The sequence below is a fragment of the Zalophus californianus genome, chromosome 4 (genome assembly GCF_009762305.2).
Source record: "Zalophus californianus isolate mZalCal1 chromosome 4, mZalCal1.pri.v2, whole genome shotgun sequence".
Lineage (NCBI taxonomy): Eukaryota > Metazoa > Chordata > Mammalia > Carnivora > Otariidae > Zalophus > Zalophus californianus.
In genome coordinates this window covers 27586651-27599048 of record NC_045598.1, presented here as the reverse complement: position 1 = coordinate 27599048, position 12398 = coordinate 27586651, and the positions used below count along the sequence as shown (strand labels likewise).

The window sequence follows — 12398 nt, the reverse complement described above, 5'->3', positions numbered from 1 at the left end:
AATGGTTGCCTTGTGGTCTTAGAAGTCAGATATAAGGAATCAAAACTGTATGGCAGAAATACATAGAACGGAAATCAATTAGAACTAGTTTATTTATTTATTCATTTATAAAGATTTCATTTATTTGTCAGAGAGAGAGAGCGCACAGAAGTAGGGGGAGTGGCAGGCAGAAAGGAGAAGCAGACTCCCTGCTGAGCAGGGAGTCCAATGTGGGGCTCGATCCCAGCACCCTGGGATCATGACCTAAGCTGAAGGCAGGCGCTTAACCAACTGAGCCACCCAGGTGCCCCTAGAACTAGATTTAAACCCAAGCTTTATCTAGTTGTATTCCTGTAAGCAAGCTACTTAGCCCTTCTAAGTCTCATTTTCTCCACATCTACTAAAGTTACTAGTAAGACCAGCCTCACAAAACTGTTGTGAAAAGTATAACAGATTAAGTAAAAGCATAGAAAACCTAGTAGGGGCTTAATAACTGCTGATTGCTTTGTTAATTAGCAGTTTGAATTTTAACCCAAGACTATGTGAAGGCACTAGACATTCCTGATCAGAGAAATGATAGGATAAATTTGTCTGCTGTTTTAGGGAACACTGGTTGACTTAGATAACCTTGACCATAAACTCGAATCAGACCAATTTGTCTGAATCCCAGTTCCATGACTCCTTAGCTTGGTTGACACTGAAGAAATCATTTAACATTTCCAAGCCTCCTCATCTGTCAAATGTGATGATTATTATTTCATAGGGTTATTCTAAGCATTAAATAGAACATATATGAAGTGCTTACCACAATTCATAGTACGTAAGAGGTACCCAATAAGTGACACTTATATTAATATTAAATGGTAGTCAAGGAGACCCGTTCATTATATACTCTAAACAACAGAAATATGAAGGCTTGGCAGGGACAAAGAATAGGAGGAACATTCCAAAGGAAGGTCAACAGCGGTTCTCAAAGTGTGGCCTCCGGACCATCACCTACCTAGGAACTTGTCAGCTACAAACTCTAGGGGGTGCCTGGGCTGCTGAGTCAGCTAAGCATCTGCCTTCGGCTCAGGTCATGGGATCAAGCCCCACGTCAGGCTCCCTGCTCAGCGGGGGCCTGCTTCTCCCTCTCCTTTTGTCCCTCCCCCCACTCATGCTATCTCTCTGTCTCTCTCTCTCTCTCAAATAAATAAATAAAATCTTAAAAAAGAAAAAAAAAAGAAATACAAATCCTAGGGACCATCCTAGACTAGATGAATCAGAACTTCTTAGAGCCCTGTAAACTGTTGTAACAAGCCCTTCAGGTGATCTTGATGCATGCTAAAGTTTTGAGAACTACTAGTCTAAAGAATCAGCCTTCAACATGAACCAACTAGTAAATATGCACTGAGGCTCTTCTGTTACAAGAAAGGTCTATAGATGCTGTGCACACCACCTCTCAGTTGAGATCTCTGCTCCTAAGCCTACCGCCATTTATAGCAAAGCTCTCAAAGAAGTGCCACCTCCCAATGCCAATAGCTTTAAAAAAGGAGCAGTACTCTCTGTACCCATTAGGCCCTCTGGCCCCAATGTGAAGGTTTTCTCTACCTACTTTGGACCCTACCTGGGGGAGCTGGCCTTCAGGAACCCCATCTCGGTAGAAGATGATGCGGGTAGGCTTGAAGCGGGTAGACTTGTAGAACTGGATGAGCAGCTCACGCACCATGTAGGATAAGTCTTCAATGATCTCCTGCCGGGGTCGCTGCACCCGCACAGTAGCACAGTAACGGCTGGGGTGGGCATCCATACTGCCTACTACCTAACAATCAAAGAGGCAAGATCAGCCTCCAGAATCTCCACCCTCCCAACACTGTTAGGACGTAGATTTGGGGAAGCTTCTTAGCAAGAAAACTATGCAAACGAGTTAGTAAGGTTTTCGATTCAATGTGTCCTGGTTTCAATCTCTATCATGCATGCAGAAGTTATTTAATCCATCTGATCTTCTTCCTCCTCTCAAATAGGTAAGAATGCCACCTGCTTGCAGTGCTGCTGTGGTACATATAAAACACCTTGCATAGGACCTAGCTCACAGTAAGTACTTAGTAAGTTCAATTTTCTCACCCCTTGCAGGAAGGCATGTGAAAGTTTGGCACTACTAGCTCAAAGAGCCACAAGTTTGTCCTTTTCTCAATTCAAGTACTAATCTACCCAGGAACCAGAGTGAAGAGTGTTCCTGCAGGAGGTAGGAGTAACACCATTTTCAAAGGGGACAGTGGTCAGAGCCTAGGACGGATGGCCACAAGGAAAACAGGATAAGCATAGTACAGGATTTCCCTGCATTTACTGTGCTTAGCCCAGTCTGCCTGGAGAAATGTGAGGGTTGAGGAAAGAGAAGTGGGAAGAAGGCCTGATCCTTCTAGCAATTCAGAAGCCTCTAGGGACAGGGAGCAGAGAAGTCAGGAGAGGGACTGGAAAGACATTTAATCTACTAGATGGATCAGGGGTAGGGATGGGGAAGAGGAAAGGACAGTCCCAGCAACTAAGTAACCACCTTCAAAAGGATTTCACAGAAGAGACATGGTCTTTCCCATATCCCAAAAGTGGGCATGGAGAGAGAGAAATTTGAACACAGAGCAAGAGTGATGGAGACTGGGCAAAGTCTCTGGCCACCACCTACACTCTCACTGCTCTCTCTGAAAAATAGATACCATACAGAGTTAGTTTTGTGAAGATATCAAGGGAGTGGTTAATGGGGATGATCAGCTGAAAAAAAAAGTTCTTATGAAGGGTCAAGCGTCAGAGCTGAGAAAAGGAGATTATATGTAGTCTTCGGTGCTCAGAGCTAAAATGAGAACCTTAAGAAGAAGCTGGAGAGTATCACTCACTGCTGTGATAGAAGGTTTTTTCCCATCCCCTGCTGGGGGGTGTGTAACATCTGCTCCCAGGAATATCACTGGCTGTTGAAAGACGGCAGAGCTAAACAAAGAAGAGAAAACAAATGGTGAGGAGTTGGGTCTTCTCTTCCTGGCACCATCTAGCACCCATTCTGGTCATCTCTCCCCTTGTGTCTGATTCACTGCGCCTGGCCAAAGTCCTGTCGTTTTGTCAATCCCCGACATGGTACCTTGCTTGACAGGGCAAGTGGGCAATAGAGTTCATACCGCTGGTGTGGGACCAGGATGTTGTTAATGCCACCAAGTTTGACATTGATCTTCAGGCAGAGATTGGACAGAGTCTGAGGCGAGGTCTTGACCACATTCTTCACTTGCACACACTGTGTAGCCATTCCCAAGAGTGTATCTCCAACACGTTTCACTTCAGCTATAAGCAGGGAAAGACGTAATTAGTGCACTCAACGAATATTTACTGAATGCCAATTAGATGTCAGGCAGGATACGAGGTGGTAAGAACACAATGGTAACCAGAAACATAGGGTCCCTAATTGTAGTGGTTACTGTCTAGTGACTAATCTTAAAAGTCATGAAAAGTACAATGATAAATGCTACAACAGAAAACTTCATGAAGATATGAGAGCTTATAATAGGGGGTAATAACCCAGCCAGGAATGGACTAAATAATGATAGAAATGAAACCCAAAGATTTCATTAGAAGAGAGGCGGAGTTGGGAGAGAGCATTCCAGACAGAGGGAACAGCATCAAAAATGCACTCTGATAGAAAATATGTCTGAGAAACTGAAAGGCTAAAGTAACTAAAAGGAGAGCAAAGGAACCATGGTGTGAGAGAAAGAATGTGGTCATCAGACTGATCTAGCAAGAACTGAAGGTAGCTTGTACTAAGAAGACAATCGCTTAGATAGAAAGAAACAAACAGATTCAAGAGATATTTAAGGGACTCAGAGATGATATATGTAAGGGAAAAGAATTTTTACGGTTAACTTCAAGTTTCTAGCTTTTATAATAAAAGATAGGTCATAAACTGTTCTTGCAACCTTTTGAATTTGAAGTGCTTTCTGGTAATTCCGGTGAGGATGTCAATTCAGCAATGAGAATAGTAGTTGAAAGTTCAAAAGCAGTCTGAAAGGGGATATAAAATCTGTTAGATATTTGTACAGATAGTAATTAAAGGCATGATCTCGATGAGATCATCAAGGAAGAGAACAGGTGAAAGGAGTAGGGCTTAGACCCGAGTCTTGAGGAACTCCTAATATTTGCAGAACAGCTAAGAAGTGAGTCTGCAAAGGAGAAATACCCAGAAAACTAGGAGGAAGACAGGGTTGTATCATGAATGCCAAGGAAAGAGAGGGTTTCAAGACGGAGCAAGTGTTCAACAAAATCAAATGCTAACAGATCTAGTAAAATAAGGACCAGAAATGTCCTTTGTTTTTCTGTTGTTTGTTTTTTTAAGTAGGCTCTATGCCCAGCGTGAAGCCCAATGTGGGGCTTAAACTCATGACTGTGAGATCAAGACCTGAGCTGAGATCAAGAGTCAGACACTTAACCGTTTGAGCCACCCAAGTGCCCCCAGAAATGTCCTTTGAATCGATATCAAGGCAAAATACTAATGTATAGAGACAAAAACTATTCTGGTGATATAAAGTGCCAAGGAGATGTGAGATCAATGAAGGATTTAGTATGTTTTCAATGAGAGAGACCTGAACATGTTGAAAAAGCTAAAAGGATCATTTCCACTACCAAGAGAGATGGAGTAGTTAGTGATCAACCAATGCTTCTGCAGATAACATTCAGAAAAGCCAGACAAAATACAGAAATCATCTTTTAAAGGCAAAAGAGAGGTGCTGAGACAAGAACTGAAGGGGCAAAAACTCCAGAGAGGCAGAAAATCTCACCAAGGTGAGCTTTCTTCTGCAGCTGCTTTTACCCTGGGTACATTTGCTGATTCTAGGTGTGGGCATGAGGCTGAGATTCTAGGCTTTGCACCAGTAGAGGAACCACTGCCAGGGGACGGAGAAAGCAAGAGTTTCTGGAGGAGACAGACTAATTCTAAATGTGAAAGGTTAAAAACAAACAAACAAAAACCCACACATTTAAAAGAAAACATAGGGGTGTCTGGGTGGCTCAACTGGTTAAGCAACTGCCTTCGGCTTAGGTCACAATCCTGGAGTCCCGGGATGGAGCCCCACATCGGGCTCTCTGCTCAGTGGGGAGTCTGCTTCTCCCTCTGACCTTCCCCACTCTCACGCTTGCTCTCTCTCATTCTCTCTCTCAAATAAATAAATAAAATCTTTAAAAAAAAAAACATAGACTAGCATCTTACGATCTTTGGATTTCTTAAACAGGACACAGAACTTACTAGCCATAAAGAAAAAATGTTACACAAATTGGACTACATTAACATTTTGAATTTCTGTTCAACAAAAGACTCCATTAAGAAAGTAAAAAGGCAAGCCACAAAGCAGAGAATATATGTATAATACACATACATATTAAATGAAGGAATTATAAATCAGTAAGAAATCAATAAGAAATTAATTAATCAATAAATTAATCAATAAGAAAAAGGTAGTTAAGGCAATAAAAAGAAAAGGGAAAGACATGAGTAGACATTTTACAAAGAGCCTAGTGAAATTGCCAACAGACATATAAAAAGATACCCAACTTTATCAATCATCAGAGAAATCAAATTAAAAGCACAACACAATATCACTAGACACCACAAAAACAGCTAAAATGGAAGATATCAAGTTTGGTAAGGACATAAAATATCTAGAACTCTCATACACTGCTGGTGGAAGTGTAAACTATACACTAAAGTTCCTCCTAGAGGGGCGCCTGGGTGGCTCAGTCGGTTAAGCGTCTGCCTTCAGCTCAGGTCATGATCCTAGGGTCCTGGGATCGAGCCCTGCATCAGGCTCCCTGCTCAGCTGGGAGCCTGCTTCATCCTCTGCCTGAGCTCCCTCTCTGACAAATAAATAAAATCTTTAAAAATAAATAAATAAATAAAATTCCTCCTAAATACACACCCAGTGGAAATGGGTATATATGTTCAAAGGATATGTACAAGAATGTACACTGAGGCTTTATTTATAACAGTAAAAACTGGGAACAACACAAATATGCCCACTGATGGTAGAACGGATAATACATGTAAACTGTGTTATAGTCATCTAATGGAAAAACTGTAACAAACTACGACTAAACAAACATGGTTGAATCTCATAAGCATAATGTTGAGTAAAAGCCAGACACAAAAAAAGTACCTAATAAATGATTCATTTACATCAAGTTCAAAGACTGTCAAAACGAAGCTATGGCATTAGAAGCCAAAATAGTGATCACCATTGATGTGGACCTGTAGTGACTGGCAGTCTGAGGTTGTGGTAATGTTTTGCTCCTAAAACTGGGTACTGGTTACCCTGTTGTGACATTTTGTAAAAACTCATTGAACTGAACTCTTAAGCTTTTTTTTTTTTTTTTGAGAGAGAGACAGAGACAGTAACAGCATGAGCTGGGAGGAGAGGGAGAAGCAGGCTCCCCGCTGAGCAGGGAGCCCGACGTGGAGCTCGATCCCAGGACCCCAGGATCACGACCTGAACCAAAGGCAGACACTTAGCCACCAAGGCGCCCCTGAACTCTTAAGATTTCTATATGTATACTACAATAAAAAGTTTACATAAGAAAAAAAAAAGGATAATAGTATCAATTTAGTGGAGAGGAAGGAGTTAAAAATACTAAGGACAGGGTGAGATGTGGTACCAGATCAGAACTGGACAAATGTCACACTGTCCTTCTATACTCTAAGGGCAACCACAATGCAACTGGAACTTGCTTTGGTCTCCAAGGAGGGAAGGTGAGGGTCTTTAGAAGAATCTAACTGCTCCTCTTATCTGCTGGCTTAATTCCTAGGCAATTGTTTTCATTGTCCAAGTGGCATATAATCAAGGAACAGAATGTAAGTAGAAGAAACCCAAGGTCCTCACCAAAGTTGGAGAGAGGGATAGCATTACTGAGCCCAGGATGGGGGGAAATTCTCTGAGTAAGCACTGCCTTCCCCCAGCATGCTGTACTATACTACTCCCCAGGTAAACCAATACTGGATTCTCCCCTTAATGGAGAGAACCAGAACTGTGGATAATTACTCAAGGCAGTTCTCCTAACATGTATCCTTGTTTTGCATCCAAGGGCTATCAATAAAAGCCCAGAGACATGGACTGGAGATCAACCAACTTCCCTCCAGAAGCAATTACTAAGTCTCATGTCAGTGGAAGGCTTTACTTTAAGTTTACATATGCAGAGGGGAAGAAGGTTTCAGAGCAAAACAAAATCTACTCCATGCTCAAAATAATATCAAGGAAGGTTACAACTGACCGGCAGCCTGATAAAATTTCCAGAGGTATCCAGAAAGATTTATCCTCTAGGTAGGATGGTAAGAGATGGCTTCCAGAAATAAGAACACTTAAATTGAGACTTGACAGAATTTTAAGGGCAACATGGGGGGATAAGAAGAAGAGTATGTAGATATTCTAGAAAAAGGCAGATGATGTAAACAAAGCCAAAGATTAGAAAGCACAGGCAAGAAATGAGCATTTAGGATGCCTGGGTGGCTCAGGTCATGCCTTTGGCTTAAGCATCTGCCTTTGGCTCCGGTCATGATCCCGGGGTCCTGGGATCGAGGCCCACACTGGGCTCCCTGCTCTGCAGGAGCCTACTTCTCCCCTGCCTCTCTGTCTCTCATGAACAAATAAATAAAATCTTAAAAAAAAGAAGAAGAAGAAATGAGATTTAGAGTATCTACTATGTGCCAGGCACTGTGCTAGATGTTGCTTTTTATATAATTAATTAATTAATTATATAAGGTTAGGTAATTTGCCTAAATCAGTAAACTGGCATAGCCAGGATTAAGATCCATTTCTATCTAATTCCAGAACAAGTGATCTTCCCAGTATGTGTGGCAAAGGGAACAGTACAGGATAAAGCTGAAAACATTAAACTAAGATCAGGGACCTGAAAAATTTTTATTTTGTGAATTCATATCAATGAAAGTTTTTTTGGGAGTAGAGTCACAAAAGGTCTCATCCAGTAAATGAAAAACCTTTCTTATTCAAGAAAGACTTAAGAAAAAATGTTAGAATTAAGTTGAGAAGTGTGGGTAGAGAGCAGAGAACAGATCTTAAGACTGTAAAAAAGATGATGATGGAGATGAAGCAAAGTTAACACTGCCTCCAGAGTTTGGATGAAGGTACCCAGAAGCAACTACGATGCCAAACACAGAAGATGTAAAGAGAAGAGCTTACTGATAAACAGAGAAGATAAGCTACTAAAGAAATGAATGTCCATCAAAACACATTATAAGAGCAGAAACTACATCTGTTTTATTCACCAATGTATTTATGACCTAGCACAGTGTTTTACACATAGTAGGTAATTAATAAATGCCTATAGAAGGGAGAAAGGTCAAAGGGACAGATGGGAACAGTGGAGAGGTCAAGGGTTGGACCAAGATTTAATAATACATTATAACATATATTAGTAAGAGGTGATGATTTAAGCAACTGAAATAAATGAAAATTTCACTAGAATGTAAAGATAGAGAAGGCAGGGTATAGAAATCTGGAAAATACCAGGCATATCTGGTAATAACAAAAGTAATTAAAGAGAGACAGGAGAAAGTCAAGCGAAGAGAAGTGAGAAAGGTCACCAATGGCTCTCCGCAGGGCAAGCTCTGGAGAAAGTCAGGTACGACAGATGAAAGGGCAAAGTAGTAAGCAGCTGGTGAGGGCGTGGGTCTAGAAAATATGGAGAACTCATTCAAAAAGTACGATGAAGAAAAACAAGAAACAGGAAGACAAAAGCTGAAGGAGATGGCATGATTGTGGTGATGTACTCTTGGATGGGGAATCCGAACAGGTTTGAGGGTCAAAGGGTATGAAATCCCAGAAGCGGCAGGATGAGATGGGATCAAGAGCATATGTGGCTTGAACAAGGTAAGAGGAGGGACACCTCTTCTTCTGAAACAGGAGAGGTGCTGGGAAAACAGAGTAAAAGAGTTGAGCCAGACAAATATATAATCATCCCTATTCTGAAAAGTGGGAGAGAGAGAAAACTTCTCAGAAAGTCCAAGTCATTCCCAGGCAACAAACCAGTTATTGAACCACCACAGATTCTGCTTGAGGGTGCTGCACGATGTCCTGATAGTCGTCACACTCCCAGGGATGGGAAGGAATCTGGACTGACACATATCTGTATCTGGCTCAGCTTAGCCCGGCATAAAGACCAGCACGCAGAGGACCCCAGTAAGTGCTACTGGGATGGAGTGTGAGCAGGTAAGCAGGACCTAGGATAACTCAATGGCTCATACAGGCTAATATTTCTCCTTCAAAAGGAATACTGATATTAAGGAAGAACTCTGGCTAGAGCAAAGAACCCACACTGAGTCCTCCCTAGGAGCCTCCAGGGAGCTACCCTGAGAAGAGTCCTGTCTTCATTATCACTGTCCCCAGAGAACTGTACCATACACTGGCGTCTTCCCTGGCAGGATGACGATAATGAGCTGCAGCCCTGAGTAGGTGTTCTTGAGATGCCGGAACATGGGCTCCACGCTGTCTGCCCCCTGCGCATATTTGCAGAAGCAAGGCTGGCCCTGGATGGGCATCCCTGCATCCTTGGAAATCTTCCGCAGCTGGTCTGTGAAGTTCCTGCAGCACAAGTATGGTCATGACAGGAGGCAGTGAGTCCCACCTTAATACCTCTGAACAAATGCCTCCATCTTAGGTACCTAGCACTAGGATAGCCATTGAGACATTCTGAGATAAATGAGACATGATCACAGCCAGTATAAAAAAAAAAAAAACACATTTATAATTGAGTAGGACAAAATCACACTTGCTAAGTATTCAATGGTATAAGCAGAGAGCCGAGGGAGCCCAGAGAAGCGACCTCTGGGAATTCGGAGTCCCCACTTTGTTCCACTCAAGTAGCTGATTTCTGTGCACTAAGTCTGTAGCAGTAGGCAAATGCACAAGAGAAAGGCCTCTGCTCATATTAAAATAAGCTCCAACAGTGATCAGAGCACAGGAGGTGCTCAGCAAAAATGAGCTCCCTCCTCCCCTACTGATTCTTTGAAGCCTAAGAGCAGATAATTAAACAAGCTTCTCTCCTTTGGCTTTAGGGCTTTACCCTAGGAAAAGAAGACAAAGTTGGAAGAAATGATACATATGCAGTAGGTTTAAAAAATCAAGCTACCTAAGTACAATGACAGACTGAAATAAATAGCAGAAAATTTAACTTGTGAAAATCTTACATTTAGATTAAAAGCAATAAACAAATAGGGAATAAAAGCAATTATTTAGGGGACATTCTATAGCATATAAATACCAGTATGATAGATTCAAAACTCTATACAGTGAGAAAATAAGTATTTTTTCACATATTTAGTAAAGAAAAAAAAAGCAAACACAAGATAAATACAAAATGATACTATTATGTAAAATTCAAAATCACTTGAGGGGCGCCTCGGTGGCATAGGCTGTTGAACTCTGACTCTTGGTTTTGGCTGGATTGTGATCTCACGGTCGTGAGACTGAGCCCCGTGTTGGGCTCCACACTCAGCTCAGAGTCTGCTTGGGCTTCTCTCTCCCTCTCCCTCTGCCCCTTCCCGCCTCCCCACCCCCCACCCCTGTGCTGTCTCTCTCTCTCTAAAATAAATAACTAAATCTTAAAAATAAAATTTAAATCATTTGTATATAGGTGTATAAAACATATAAATTAGATGGAAAGTCATAATAGTTCATGACAGTGGCTACATTAGAGGGAGGAACTGAACTAATATGGAGGATATAAAGGAACATCAAATTTAGTAAGTCAAATTTATTAAGTGGGTCTTTACTTCAAAGAAAGTGGTATTCCCAATCTTTTCTCTACCACCAGATCATACTTAGCATACTGTGTTCTGTGCTGGGGGCCATGTGTTGAAAGAAGTCTAGAATGGGGAAGATCTTGAAATCCTCTCCGAAAAGTGATACAGTGGAGGTAACAGAACTTCTTTAGCCAGAAGAAAAATCCTGAGGGTTGACCATAGGACTCCCTCATCCATCCCCAATTACCAATTTCTCAACCTCCACAGCCACCTTCACTTCTCTCTTCTATCTCTTTTCCTGTGCTCTGGATCCCATCCCCTCACACACACTTTGGAACTTTGCTCTATTTACTTTCCAGTTTCTCAGAGTTCTTATATTCAGCCTCTGTTCACCATGTACATTCTCCCTGGACAATCTCATCCACTGCCATACCCGAAGACTCCGATTTTAATCTTTAGGCCCAGAACCAAACAACCAACTGGGTACCACCGACTCAGGTATACAAGTCATATTCTTACCCCTTGCGTCTGGGGATCAATGGGAGAAGGGGGTGTCTGATGAACAGACTCCCAACGCAGAGATTCTAGGTTTATCAGTTTCTGTACCCCAAAATGTCAAAAACAATGGATTTTCTCAAAAGAACTGAACAGGGAAAGAACATGGGAATGAGAGACGCATACAGAGAATAGAGCTACCAATAAGCTGACACAAAGGCACAGAGCTGGGAGCCTTTCCAATATTGCTAAAGGCCAGCTCTCCAATGCTAGGCCAAGGCTAGGAGTGGCCTAATCCAAATGGCGCTAAAATCCCCAAAACCTAGGAAAGGGGACAAGAGGAGCTCATTTAAAAGAAACTATTAAGTGTGATGGTGGTAGTTGTGTCTCTATGAGGGGAGAGGGGAGAAGGATAGGCAGGGCAGCGGAGTCCCTACATTCATCAGGTGCTGCTGTAACTAATTCTTATGAAAACCCCAAGGCCAGCTGAACCTGCCAGAACACACAGCTCTATTATCCTTGTCAATACCCAAAGTGGTCAGCTCCACCAATTCTTCCTCAGCCTAGGTGGGCATTGATCCTTTGACCCTGCTCTAGATCCAAAGAAAATAAGAAGTGACCACATCAAAAGACTACAGGAACTACCTAACTATACACTTTAAATGGGTTAATTTTGTGGTATTCGAAATATCTCAATAAAAAAAAGACTGCAGGGGAAGGGTTAGTTACTTTACTATTCATTCATTTGCTCAAGACCATTACTCCCCTAATGTGTTCCTTTAAACCATTTGGCTATATCATTTTCTTCATTGCTGTCATATGTTCCTAGCCCCTCAGCCACTAAGTAAGCTAAGAGGCCCTTATAACTCATATTCATCTAATTCAGGTCACTTGGACCTGAATGAACAAATTCTGTATATAATATAAGAGAGGACAGCACAGAGAACCAGCTGAGCTTTTGTTTCCAATGAGAAATACAAGCTTTGAAGCCTCAGATCTGATTTGATCCCAACTCTGACACTTTCTTGATATGTAAACCTTGTATAAGGTACTCTTTGAGCCTCAGTCTCCTGAAAATGGAAACACCACCACCTACTCACTATGAAGATGAAATGAGAGAACATTAAATTAGATCGAGTGCTGGTGCAACATTATAGCCATCACTATA

General features: G+C 41.8%; 1 protein-coding gene across 5 annotated transcripts in view; it reads right to left on the bottom strand.

Annotated features, from left to right (window-relative positions):
• Positions 1-12398, bottom strand: part of AGO1 (argonaute RISC component 1) — a 37141-nt gene that overhangs the window by 8394 nt on the left and 16349 nt on the right. For 4 of the 5 annotated variants that reach the window (XM_027605984.2, XM_027605974.2, XM_027606003.2 and 1 more), the window contains 4 exons: positions 9391-9575; positions 3123-3282; positions 2847-2937; positions 1586-1780 (listed from right to left, as the gene is read on the bottom strand). In XM_027605984.2, coding sequence (XP_027461785.1) covers positions 1586-1780; positions 2847-2937; positions 3123-3282; positions 9391-9575 — 631 coding nt within the window. The remainder of the gene's footprint in view (positions 1-1585; positions 1781-2846; positions 2938-3122; positions 3283-9390; positions 9576-12398) is intronic. The other variant, XM_027605995.2, reaches the window with a different exon arrangement.